This window comes from Sinocyclocheilus rhinocerous, unplaced genomic scaffold (genome assembly GCF_001515625.1).
Source record: "Sinocyclocheilus rhinocerous isolate Xijiao unplaced genomic scaffold, SAMN03320098_v1.1 scaffold469, whole genome shotgun sequence".
Classification (NCBI taxonomy): Eukaryota; Metazoa; Chordata; class Actinopteri; order Cypriniformes; family Cyprinidae; genus Sinocyclocheilus; species Sinocyclocheilus rhinocerous.
This window is the reverse complement of record NW_015636034.1, coordinates 1,348,332-1,360,038: the sequence shown is the minus strand read 5'-3', so window position 1 is coordinate 1,360,038 and position 11,707 is coordinate 1,348,332. Positions and strand designations below refer to the sequence as shown.

General features: G+C 39.5%; 1 protein-coding gene across 3 annotated transcripts in view; it reads right to left on the bottom strand.

Moving 5' to 3' along the window:
• The window catches only part of LOC107747581 (sodium bicarbonate transporter-like protein 11), an 88,673-nt gene that overhangs the window by 70,969 nt on the left and 5,997 nt on the right, over positions 1-11,707 (bottom strand). Inside the window, exon 1 of one of the 3 annotated variants that reach the window (XM_016562176.1) lies at positions 9,516-9,661. The exons of the other annotated variants lie outside the window; for them this stretch is intronic. Coding sequence (XP_016417662.1) covers positions 9,516-9,555 — 40 coding nt within the window. The 5' untranslated portion in view covers positions 9,556-9,661. Of the gene's footprint in view, positions 1-9,515; positions 9,662-11,707 lie in introns of those variants that run through there. 3 annotated transcript variants of the gene reach the window in all.

Genomic DNA, 11,707 nt, shown 5'->3' with positions numbered 1-11,707 from the left:
AAGGAGGGGGCTTTGTAGAAAACGAAGCGTTTGAGAGAGGCGGGGCATAGAGGACCTACAATAATGTACAGTATTTGAAAAATAATGTGTTTTTTGAACATTAAAGCATGTCAACATATTCTGTTACACCAAATACACAAAATAATGATCTTTAAAAAAGCATCATATGACCCCTTTAAATAACCATGTTAAATTTCAGGACCTAAAAATGCAAGCCCTGAAAATACAAGGCATTAAAATGCAAGCACTGTTAATGCAATGCATTATTTTTTCAGTTAGTGTTATTCAACGTGATTTTTTGTTTCAAAGACATATGGCATTATTTTTCTTTCATACATTTCACCTCACACACCGCTTACAACCCACCCAGCTCTAATCAACGACATGCACTAGCATTTGCATAAATGGCTTGAGCCAGCAAACCCATAATTCTTTAAATGTCCTCCTGTTGTAACATAATTTAGGAAGCCAAGAGTAAGCTGGTGAGGCAGATGGAAAAAAACAACTCTCTCCCTCCCCTGCCATTCAAAGTCAGTGACGACACAGCAGCCGATTGGTATTCTGTGCGTTCCCGTCAGAACCGTCCCTACAGACAAAACACCTTCAGCCCAGCCATGCCTACAGGCCCTCCGGAGGGGACGCAGTCACTGTGCTATTTACCCCCACTCTGACCTTTCACTGGGTACTTCGTCTCTGCTGCCTCCAGCTATGGGTACTGTCTGACCAACCTTTACCAACCCCTGGCTCAACGTCTGATCTGAAGATATCTCTCTAATGCCATGTTACTGCATGCTTATTTCCACCGCAGATGCCTCTCACAGTTCGCCTGTCGATATGCAAAGGAAGCGAGCAGGACTGATAGAGGAAGTCGTCCAGGGACGGCAAGCATCACACTTCCTTTTTAGAGGTTACTGTAGGTACTGTACGCAGTAGGGTTGTGCTGACAGACGATAGTATCATGCATCAACGATAGTCAAAGATATCGCCTGTGGCTGATGCCTTTGACGATAGATTATTATTATTATTAATATTATTATCAGGCTAGTAATACTATATAATTAATATTAGGGCTTATTTGTTTCATCATATTTATTTTTCGGAAATATGATAATTACAATAACTTACAATGTTTCTATTAAATTGTTATGTTAAATACAAATTCAGTCATATTAAAAACATTATGCTATTTTAGCCTTACGCTGGAGTTGGTTCACTCTCCGGCAATGAAACTAAGTAAATAATTAAATAAATTTGCACGATAATATCATGTATCGCGATCTCACATGCTGACTATAGGATGATATGACAATTGAGCATATCGCCCAACACTAGTACGCAGACCAAGCCAAAACAGACATATCAAATCAAACAAGCTAAGGTTTGCATTCGAATCGTCACACAGGCATAATGCATGAAACACAAACAGATCCGTCAAGACGTCTTGTTATTAATTCACCTTTACTGTTTTATTTGTTCATGTTTAAAATGTAAAACTCTCTCACTTTTTCTTCACAGTCTCTTCTATAATCACATTTCCTGCAAACCAGAGGAAAAAAAAATATTTTTCACGTGGAGACGTGATCAAAGCCAATGTGCTGAAAGAATGAGAGATAAGAGGTACAAAAAGACTAAACAGAAAGATGTTTTTGGAATAAATCTTGATAAAAAAAATCCTGCTAATCACATTAATGCAAGGAAACATGGACATACGATAACTCAAATCTAAAACGAACAGAAAATACAAGGGTGCAGGCTGGGTAGCGAACAGGCTCCTAATATCTGATCATCATTACTAACACAGGAAGTGCTGTCTTGGCAAACAGGAAGCAAGAGCTGGCAGAACAGGTCTCTGTCTGTGTGTGTGTGTGTGTGTGTGTGTGTGCGCGTGCGCGTGCGCGTGCGCGTGAATATTTGAATATCAGTGTAGTTTTACTCTCAAACACACGGATCATAATTGTTTGCATGTGCATTTAATACCATGACTAGATTCAGTTCAGCTACAGAGATAAGCTGATGTGTGAGTCACAGACTGAAGCTTAGTAACTAGCAAGTCCTTTTACACACACACACACACACACACACACACAGGCAATTTCAGGCTCTCCGCGCCAGTGAGCAGTGAGAGGGGTCTCTCTTTAAAGCTTGGTGGTCTGGTTGTTAAGAAATACTCATGTATGTGGTTAGTGTGCAACAAAACCACAAACAGCCTGTGCATCTATTCAGTTTCGTACTCAAGATAAAGAGCATAAAACATCAAATATGCCTCGGTATCACTCTCTCTCTCTCTCCTTTTCCTTCTCTCCTTGTTTCCTTTTTGATTTTTTTTCTAGACTAGACCAGACACGCTAGAAAAATACTGTCGGGATGGACGAACTCTCTCTGGCGAATAATGCAAATTTACAGATAAAAGTGCACGAAGATGAAACTACAGTGCAAGAGCAAGCGTGTTGTTGCGCGGCCGAGGTGGCTGAGTAGTTTGTCTGGTGTGAAAGCAGGAGTGTGTAGTAAAGCTGTCCTCCCTCTCTCTCAAACACACACACACACAGTTAAATAAGCTCATCACAGAGGTGCTAGGTCACACAAGACAGCCACTCGATCCCACTACTTCCTTCAAGACAGTAACCTTAATGTGATATTCTTCTTTGAAATTGAACCTCATAATAAGTGCATCAGAAGTTATGCAGCCCTGATGCATCTATTTCTTCAGAACTGATTACAGCAGTCATGCAAATCAAAATCAACATCTACAATCACAATTCAAATGTACATTTTGTACTTTCTTAAAGGGATATTTGACCAAAAATAAACATAATAATAATAAACAGTAGTCTTTGGTTTTCGTGTCTCATTATTGACATCAAACATGTCATAACTCATCTTGATGCGCCTTTTTGGATGTATCATACTACACAGCGCTAACTGGAATTTTTCATTGACTCACACTTCATATTAGGTGTCTTTAACTACTTTGTACTTACGTCAAAAAGTACAGCATGTACAGTAACACTGTAATTTAATTACTACAGTAATACCAGTAAATTATGCATAGTTACAAGCAAATAGCTTTACATAACCAAACCATAAACCTAACCCTACAGTAAGAACATGTTGTTATTTAATGTTACTTATTTGTGCAATTACACGGTAACAAGGACACGTTAAAATAAGGTGTAACCCAAAATATGTATTGTGTTCATGTTGCGTTGCAAAACCCTTTTGCTGCTATTGAGGTGGGATATGGTTAAGGTTAGGAACAGGTTTTGTGGTATGGTTAGGTTTAAGGATGGGTTAAGAGGTCAACGGTGTAAATGAAGTAATTACATGTAGGTTTTTTTTTTATATAAGCACAATATAAAAAACATACAGGCCTATGTACAAAATAAGTGCATTTTATCAAATGATTCATTTAAATGTTAGTACCCATTAGATGATTTTACAGTTTTTTGGTTACACTTTATTTTAAGGTGTCCTTGTTACAGTGCAATTCTACATTTAATACTGAGTGATATTAATTAACTACGTGTACTTGCTATATGGTTAGGGTTAGGATTAGGGTTTGGTTTAGGGTTACTTGCAAGTAATTATGCATAATTATTGTTATTACAATAGTAAGTACATGTAACATGTGAAACAAGGACACCTTAAAATAAAGTGTTACCGTTTTTTTTTACAGTTAACTGCTAGTTTTTTTAGTATTAAGTTTTGTATTTTGATGAAAATATCCATTAAATTTAATCAATATTTTGTCATGCCGAATTCTACATGTAACATGTGAAACAAGGACACCTTAAAATAAAGTGTTACCGTTTTTTTTTACAGTTAACTGCTACAGTTTTTTTAGTATTAAGTTTTGTATTTTGATGAAAATATCCATTAAATTTAATCAATATTTTGTCATGCCGAATTTAATTAATTTTAGTTCTTATTACTTACTAAAACAGCATTTTAGTCAACATAAGAAACATTTTAGCTAATAAGAAAGTGCAAAATCACACCAAATATGCAAACATTTTTATATATTTATTTAAATATGCATCATATATCTGTCTGTTTATCTCAAAGCTATCATACATCTTCAGAGGACTTGGAATATATTGGATTAAGGCATATGGACTACTTTATGAAAGTCTTATATGTTTTTTTTTTTCATTTTCTGAGCTCATCAGCCCCTATCCCCATACATTTTCAATATTCTTCAAAACATCTTTTGTATTCCACAGAAGCAAGAAAATCAAGAGGTTTGGAACTACGTGAAAGTGAATAAATGATTACAAAATAATTTTTGGGAGAACTATCCCTCTAACTTTTTCATCGAGAGGAATTAATTTGTCATGGAAATCTCACGGCGCATCTCGGCAGGTTTGCATAATGTAAAAAAAATTTAAATAAATCTAGTAAATTGAGTTTGCGAGGCTGTTACATCCAGCCATATGGCACCATGCTCTGGCAGACCAAAAACATTAATCCCTGCCCTGACAAATGGACAATGTGCATTAAAAAATTGGAGGTAAGAAACAGGGCACATGGCCTGCAATTTAAAAGCACATCAAACATGTGAATGCATCTTTTACATAAGCTATTACAGCTGTAATATCACAAGAGAAGGTACAAATGCAGAAAGCATGTGCTTTGGGTTTAGAAATGTTGCTTAGGAATTTAGTCACTTCACAGACCTTAGGTTTTTGAGATCTTTTAATCCGGCGGTACCTGTATGAGAAGGGCCATGCTTTGACACAGATATGACTTTGGCTATGTGAGAGATAAGGTATGAGAGAAAGAAAGCTGCCTCCTGCAGGCTGTGATGGTATTTTGGTTGTCTAGCAGTGTGTAGTGATGGTCCTTTGGCGTATATACACCTCTACTAAACAGACAGACAGAAAGAGAGACAGATTAAAGGTGCTCTCTGCCACTTTTTAATGTCACTTACAGCCATGATCTACGAGAGAGCGAGCCGGAAAGAGAGAGACTTAATATGCCTGCAGGCTTTTTGGCACTCGAGTCTCCGATTGCTTAGAGAGGGAATTCCTTCTGAAGACCAATAATGACACACATACATACACACATGCTGCTTCTTTGGGAATAAGGGAAGAGTGTGATGAGGCGAGGAGAAGGAGAGAGATACCGAGTTGTGTCTGTATGTGCATGAGGCTGCTCGACAGAATATTCCTGGAGAGAAAAAGCCAAACAGTTGACGATGCATTCTCTCCACAAATAAACCATGGAAAGCAGCAGAGAAATATTAATATGCATGCTGTTGTGGGAGTAATAGAGGGAAAAACTCAATGCTATAATTATTAAATGAGGAAAAATTACTGTTTCTGCATGCAAATGAGCATGTTATGGATCTTCAACATATAAACACACATTAAAAAGATTTTAGAAAGGCCAAGCTGAATTAGTTTCTTCAAGCAAGTGTGACATCGGCATACATCAATTCTCCTCTGCTGGAAGACGCTTTTGACTCTCTGCATGAAGTCTGGTCTGGAGCTTATTCTGGTCAAGAACTGCCTACTTACATAGGAAAAGGTGTGTGAGTGACAAGAAATCGACTAATGTTTTGTTTTTACACAACTTTTAGAAGAACGTTTATTTTGGACCACAAAACCAGTCTTAAGTCGCTGGGGTATATTTGTAGCAATAGCCAACAATACATTGTTTGGGTCAAAATTATACATTTTTCTTTTATGCCAAAAATCATTAGAATATTAAGTAAAGATCATGTTCCATGAAGATATTTTGTAAATTTCCCACCGTAAATACATCAAAACTTAATTTTTGATTAGTAATATGCATTGTTAAGGACTTCTTTTGGACAACTTTAAAGGCGATTTTCTCCCCTTTTTTTCAGATTCCAGATTTTCAAATAGTTGTATCTCGGCCAAATATTGTCCTATCCTAACAAACCATACATCAACGTAAAGCTTATTTATTCAGCTTGATGCATAAATCTCAATTTGACCCTTATGTTTTGTGGTCCAGGGTCACATTTTATATTTTATCTAAAACGTAATGATCTGGCATGAAAAACTTAATTAATTAAAACAAGGACACAGCAGTGTTGATCTGTGTTTAAATGTGTGTAGAAGATTATTTCACAGACATAAGTCAAGACATACAGTTTTGCTCATTGATTTCAATTTCATTGTTAAAACACTGAATATCTTTATTCAGATGTTCAAAGAACATGCGTAGCACCGGCCAATCAGATCAGAACTGGCGATTTCAGCCGGCTCTTGCTTCTTTCTTTTTTTTTTTTTTTTTAAGTGCAATATGCATCAGTGAACAGACTGTGGGCAGTCTGTTGGCATGTCATCTGAGGATCTTCTGATTGTAATAGAGAAGATACCATCCTGATAATAGATTTATTAAACCCCTGCCACAGAATAAGGTGTAATGCAGTTATAATGTTCTTCACATATTCGGTTGAAATAACCGTTCGTGGCAATTTGCAGGGAAATCCTGAAGCCGCAGCCATTTGCTTTCAGATGAATTTCATACGGCAGAGATGTTTCTGCTGCATGCGGCTAGGCTGATGCGTCTGTCTCACTTCATTCTCTCGGTGTGATGGGAGCAATCACCAGGTGACCCTGATAGTGATCTATGCATACTCTACACATCACACAGTGTTATATAGACGTACGTGAGCCGGCTGCTCCCTCTCTGCCTCTCTTCGTCTCACTCTCTATAAGCCGTAGGAGAAAATATGCAGAGCAGTGTGTGTGCAAAAGCAAAGCATACCAAACAGTAACAGGAAAACTTAGGTAATATTATGAAGATGGCATCAGATCTCGCTCTCTTAAGCCCGTTTATTCCTGTAAAACATCCTCTTGGGCATTGGGAAGAGAAATGGAGCCAAAGATACCGAGGGAAAGGTGGACGTCAAGATCCAGTGACCGCAGCGCTAACGTGCTTCAACATGACTGCCGTCTTTAATCACACGGCACCAAGGGAATGCGCAGCTTAAATGTGTTTGCATGGACACTATTGTCCTGTACATCAAGGGAATAGAGATTTTCCTTTCCTTCATATCTCGGCTGCTCTGGTTTCGTGAGCGCTCTGCTGGGGGATTCCTGCTAATTGCTTGCACATTCCCTTCTTCCTCTATTAAAGCCAGGCCACCATTCCCTCTTACAATCTACAGTACCGCCGCCACAAGAGAAGACCAAACCGGAGACAAAACACAAGTGAGAAAGAACAGAAAAAGTATACAGCTGTATCATACGAGGAATGTGAATTCTGAACGAAAACAGAAAGACCGTTTGACATTTGAAGGCCATGATGGTATATAGTTTATGCCAAAGATGGTTTGTCATACAGCCTGGCACAACATCTGACCGAGTGCATCTGCGTGTTTGTCTGCCGTATGCGTATCAGAGAAGTGGCATGTGTGCAAGGTTTCTCCCCTGGAGCTCGGGCAGCATCGCAATCAAAGGTTGGAATTCATCAACACTGGCATCCTCCGACATCTTGAAGCAATCTAAGGTTTACTCCTGGGGTGGGCGGGGGGCGCGTCTGTTTGCCTGAGCGTGGGTGTTTGAGTGTGCGTGCGGATGCAAGAGGGGGTTCCTGACATTCGCTAACAGAAAGTGAGGATGGAGCGTTTGTAACTTTTCCCGTGAGCTATATTTAATCCATTACGGAGAAGCAGAGGCATGTCTATCTGGGATCAGACTTTTAGCGGAAGAGATGCCCAATTAATTAGGCTCAAGTAAACAACACACAGCACTTGGCAAATCGCGCACATATTTGGGCCTCTAAAAATATCCACATTACGGCCGTGCCTGTAAATCAGAAAAGGGTCAAGCTCTCCATCATGTGAACGTCTGCGAATGCTGCTCCATTCGCGCCCACAGACGCTGCTCTTTGTATGAGAGAGGATGCCCATATGGCCGTTTTATAGCGTACCGTAAACTGAGGAGATAAACAGAGGAATGTGTGATTCTAATTTCCCTTGCAGACTGTAATGTACAGTGGGTGGAAGATAAATGGGGAATAGAAAAGTCAGAGATGCCTAACCGCATTACCAACCTCTCTGGGACCCGGCGGATGACTGTACACGCACATACACAGATAAATGAAGGGACGCACAGCCACGCAAAGTCAATTGGCCCTCCAGAAAATGACATCTATTCATATCCCACCATCTGCAGTGCAAATAGGACGCTCAATACGCAAACACGATGGGAAATCGTAAATAAAGGAATCTGGGGACAAAATGTCCACCTTTCATGTGTGTGTAATGAGAGGCGGGTGAGCAATCACGATGCTCGTTAGACAGAAAGACAGTCGTAAAAAGACAGAGGACATTGCTTATTACATTAGACCCATCGTTAATTTTATTCTTTCATCCATCCGTTCATCCGTTCGAGCAACTTCAATCCTGTTTCAGCGATTGCTCACCTATGTGAAAGTTCTCAGGCGGCCACAGCACACCGATGGCCCGTGACCTGTTCCAATGACACTGAGATTCTGTGGAAATTATGGTATTGACAGAGTGCCACAATGATTATCCACAAGCCGAGACAGGCACAAAGTAAGTGTCAATTACAACAGCCTGATCAAATGCACACTTGATGCTGTGTGTCACACACACATGGAGAAACACGCACGTAATCATGCGAGGAGAGAAAATTGAGACATCAACTGATTTGAAGTTCAACCCTCAGGCGAAGGATGCAAATCACAGTCTCAATATGTATGTGTGTGTGCGTGTGTGCATCGGCGGGAAGACAGGCACAAGATTTAGTGTCTTCCCACTTCTATTACCTACTGTGTTTACACTGAGGCTTTGAGCGAAGGGAAAGGACAGAAAGAGAGCGATGTAGGTGCACTTGTGCTGTACGACGGCGCATGTGTGTTGCATGCGGTATTAGACTGACTTCTCACAATGAGACGTATTGAACAGCAACATTGCGTACAAATAAGACCTACTCTCCCAGAAGACTACCAACTACACACACCCGCTCGTTTTCACGTGCACACACATACGAGTGCCGCCTGATCAGGCATATAGGTTTTGTTTCAAGCGCTACCCTACAGGTACTTGATTTTGATCAGTGTTTTGCATCAGTCTCTTTTCTCACGTCTCCCTCTCCCTCATTTGTATTGGCGTCCGCGTGCTTTGTGTGTGCGCGGTATCTGAAAGTGTGTGATGTCATTTTTCTTTTTTCCTGTTTACTCGACTAAGATTAACAGCGTAAAAGCATTTACGACGCATTCCAGAAAACCAGCCCCGAAAAAGCCCGTCTGCATTCCAGCATAACGCACCCCAAAAAACACCAGCAGCAGCAGTGGCGGCGGCAGTGGCAGTGTATGAGAAAAACAATCCACAGACCTGGAGGATTCAACAGAGAGAAAACTTACAACAACACACAAACACGCATGCACCCTCTCCGCTGCACATGTTTAGCACACAGTCTCAAATTTCAGGGAACCCTCGGATGCTCAGTCGTGACGGCACAGGAGCATGTGCATATGTGTGTGTGTATATGTGTGAGAGTGCATGTGGATCTTACCGGATGGCACAAAATGAAGAACTTTGTTTGCTTCCATCATTCCCTTCTCAACCCATAATCATCCTGTAGTCCTGACACTAATGAGGGCAAGATCACCTCTGCTCTGGTCTCCTCTCTCTCCCCTCCTCTCTTCACTTCTACCTCTCCCTCTCTCTCTCTCTCTCTGCATCTATCTTTCTTTCTCTCTCTCTCATTCCTCAGACATATTTAGTGAGTCAGCCTTGCCCTGCCTCCTTTGAGCTGTGACTCTGGGTCCTAAAGCCTACATTTCCTGCGTTTCTCCGTTTCACTTTGCGTACTTGATGCTTGTGGGCATAAATCGTCATGACAAACCACCTGGCATATAGTATTACTTTTGTGTGAGAGAGAAGTGAGTCTGTGTCAGAGTAGTCAATAAAATGTGTATTCTGATAAATGTTTTGCAATGTGCGACATGTGGTGTGCCTGTAAGTTTACATACTGATGTCACTGTAATGTCCTTTGTTTCTTTCACAATAAGGAATAATGCAATTCTTGCATCTAGAAAAAAAAGTCATGATAGAAATACACACCCTGTTGTGAGGTGTGGTGCTTTTGGATTGTTTGATGCTATTATTTTTGGTGTGGTGCTTCTGGATTATTTGATGCTGTTATTTTTGGTGAAGACATGTTGAAACAACGTTTCAGAGAGATTTACTGCAAAGATGGCTGCTGAAATTGGGTACATTAGTTGAAACACGTTGCAAGCATCCTGCTTTTTTAGTCAGCTGTAAATGAGAATCAACACAGTTTAGCACCGTCATTACAGTGAAAAGGCGGTTATATGGTTAAATAAATGCAAGAGAGAAAAGGCCAATTAAAACAGATGTAAAAAAGTACTCAATATGCCAATGGCACAATGACATTACTGTAGTCAATTAGAATTTGAATGGCAAATATTCTATCAAATTAAGCCAATGGAAGACTTTAAAAAATTTAAAACTTAAATTTTAAATTATAAAGATTACAAACCCAAAAATATATTTAGTACACTTAAAGGAACAGTTCATCCAATTTTGTAATCATTTACAAATTAAAACCTGTATGACTTTCTTTCTTCTGTGGAACATAAAAGAAGATATTTTGAGAAACATGTTTTTATGTCCACACAATGGAAGTAAATGGTAAACAAAACTGCTTGATTACCAGCATTCTTCAAAATATATCATTTTATGTTCCACAGAAGACAGAAAGAAATGCATACAGTTTTGGAACTTGATGGTGAGTAAATGTTGACAGAATTTGTCATTTTTGAATGAATTATCCCTTAAATGCAAAAATTATCTACAAAAATATCCATACGTTTGAACAGAAGCTGAATAAATATCAGAAGACAAAGAATAAAATGAAGATGACGATGAAGAAAAAACAAAAGCAACAAAAGACAAAAATAAAAAGGATGACCACAAAGCAAAAAGTCGAACAAAAGAAGTAGAAGACGAAGATGACGACAAAGGAGATGTAGAGAAAGAAGACGTTGAAGCAGATACAGTATGCTGGCAGCAACTGCAGAACATGATGACTATTAGTAGATGAAAAAGATGAAGACAACGGTGAAGAAGAAGAAGAAGAAGAAGAAGAAGGTGAAAAAGAAGAACAGAATGTTTGAGGAATTTCCAGCAAGCATTGTAATGACTCATCATTCCAAGGCTGTTTGTTTTATTTCTCTGTCGAGTGGAGTGGGGGGTATGGGCGGATCTGTTTTTTATTTCGGCCCTCACAATAAGTCTTATAAAAAGAACCCCTCTCTCCTCCCTCTATTTTGTTGCCATCAAAGGCTCTTTCCACAAATCACACCTGCTGGCAGTGTGTAAAAGAGTTTGTAGAGGCGTGTGTGTGTATATGTGTGTGTGGTGGGCTGTAATGTTCACATAGCTCTTTTGTAAACCCTAGACTGTATTGTGATGCGCTGCTCTTTAAAGGGGTCATATGATGCGATTTCAAGTTTTCCTTTCTCTTTGGAGTGTTACAAGCTCTTGGTGCATAAAGAAGATCTGTAAAGTTGCAAAGACTAAAGTCTCAAATCCAAAAAGATATTCTTTATAAAAGTTAAGAGTCAGCCACGCCTACCTAAAACGGCTCGTTCTAACACGCCCCCACACTGTAAACCCGAACAGTACTACTAACTTATAAAGATTAAGAACACTGCAATTAAAGTCTGTTAAATCGTTGAT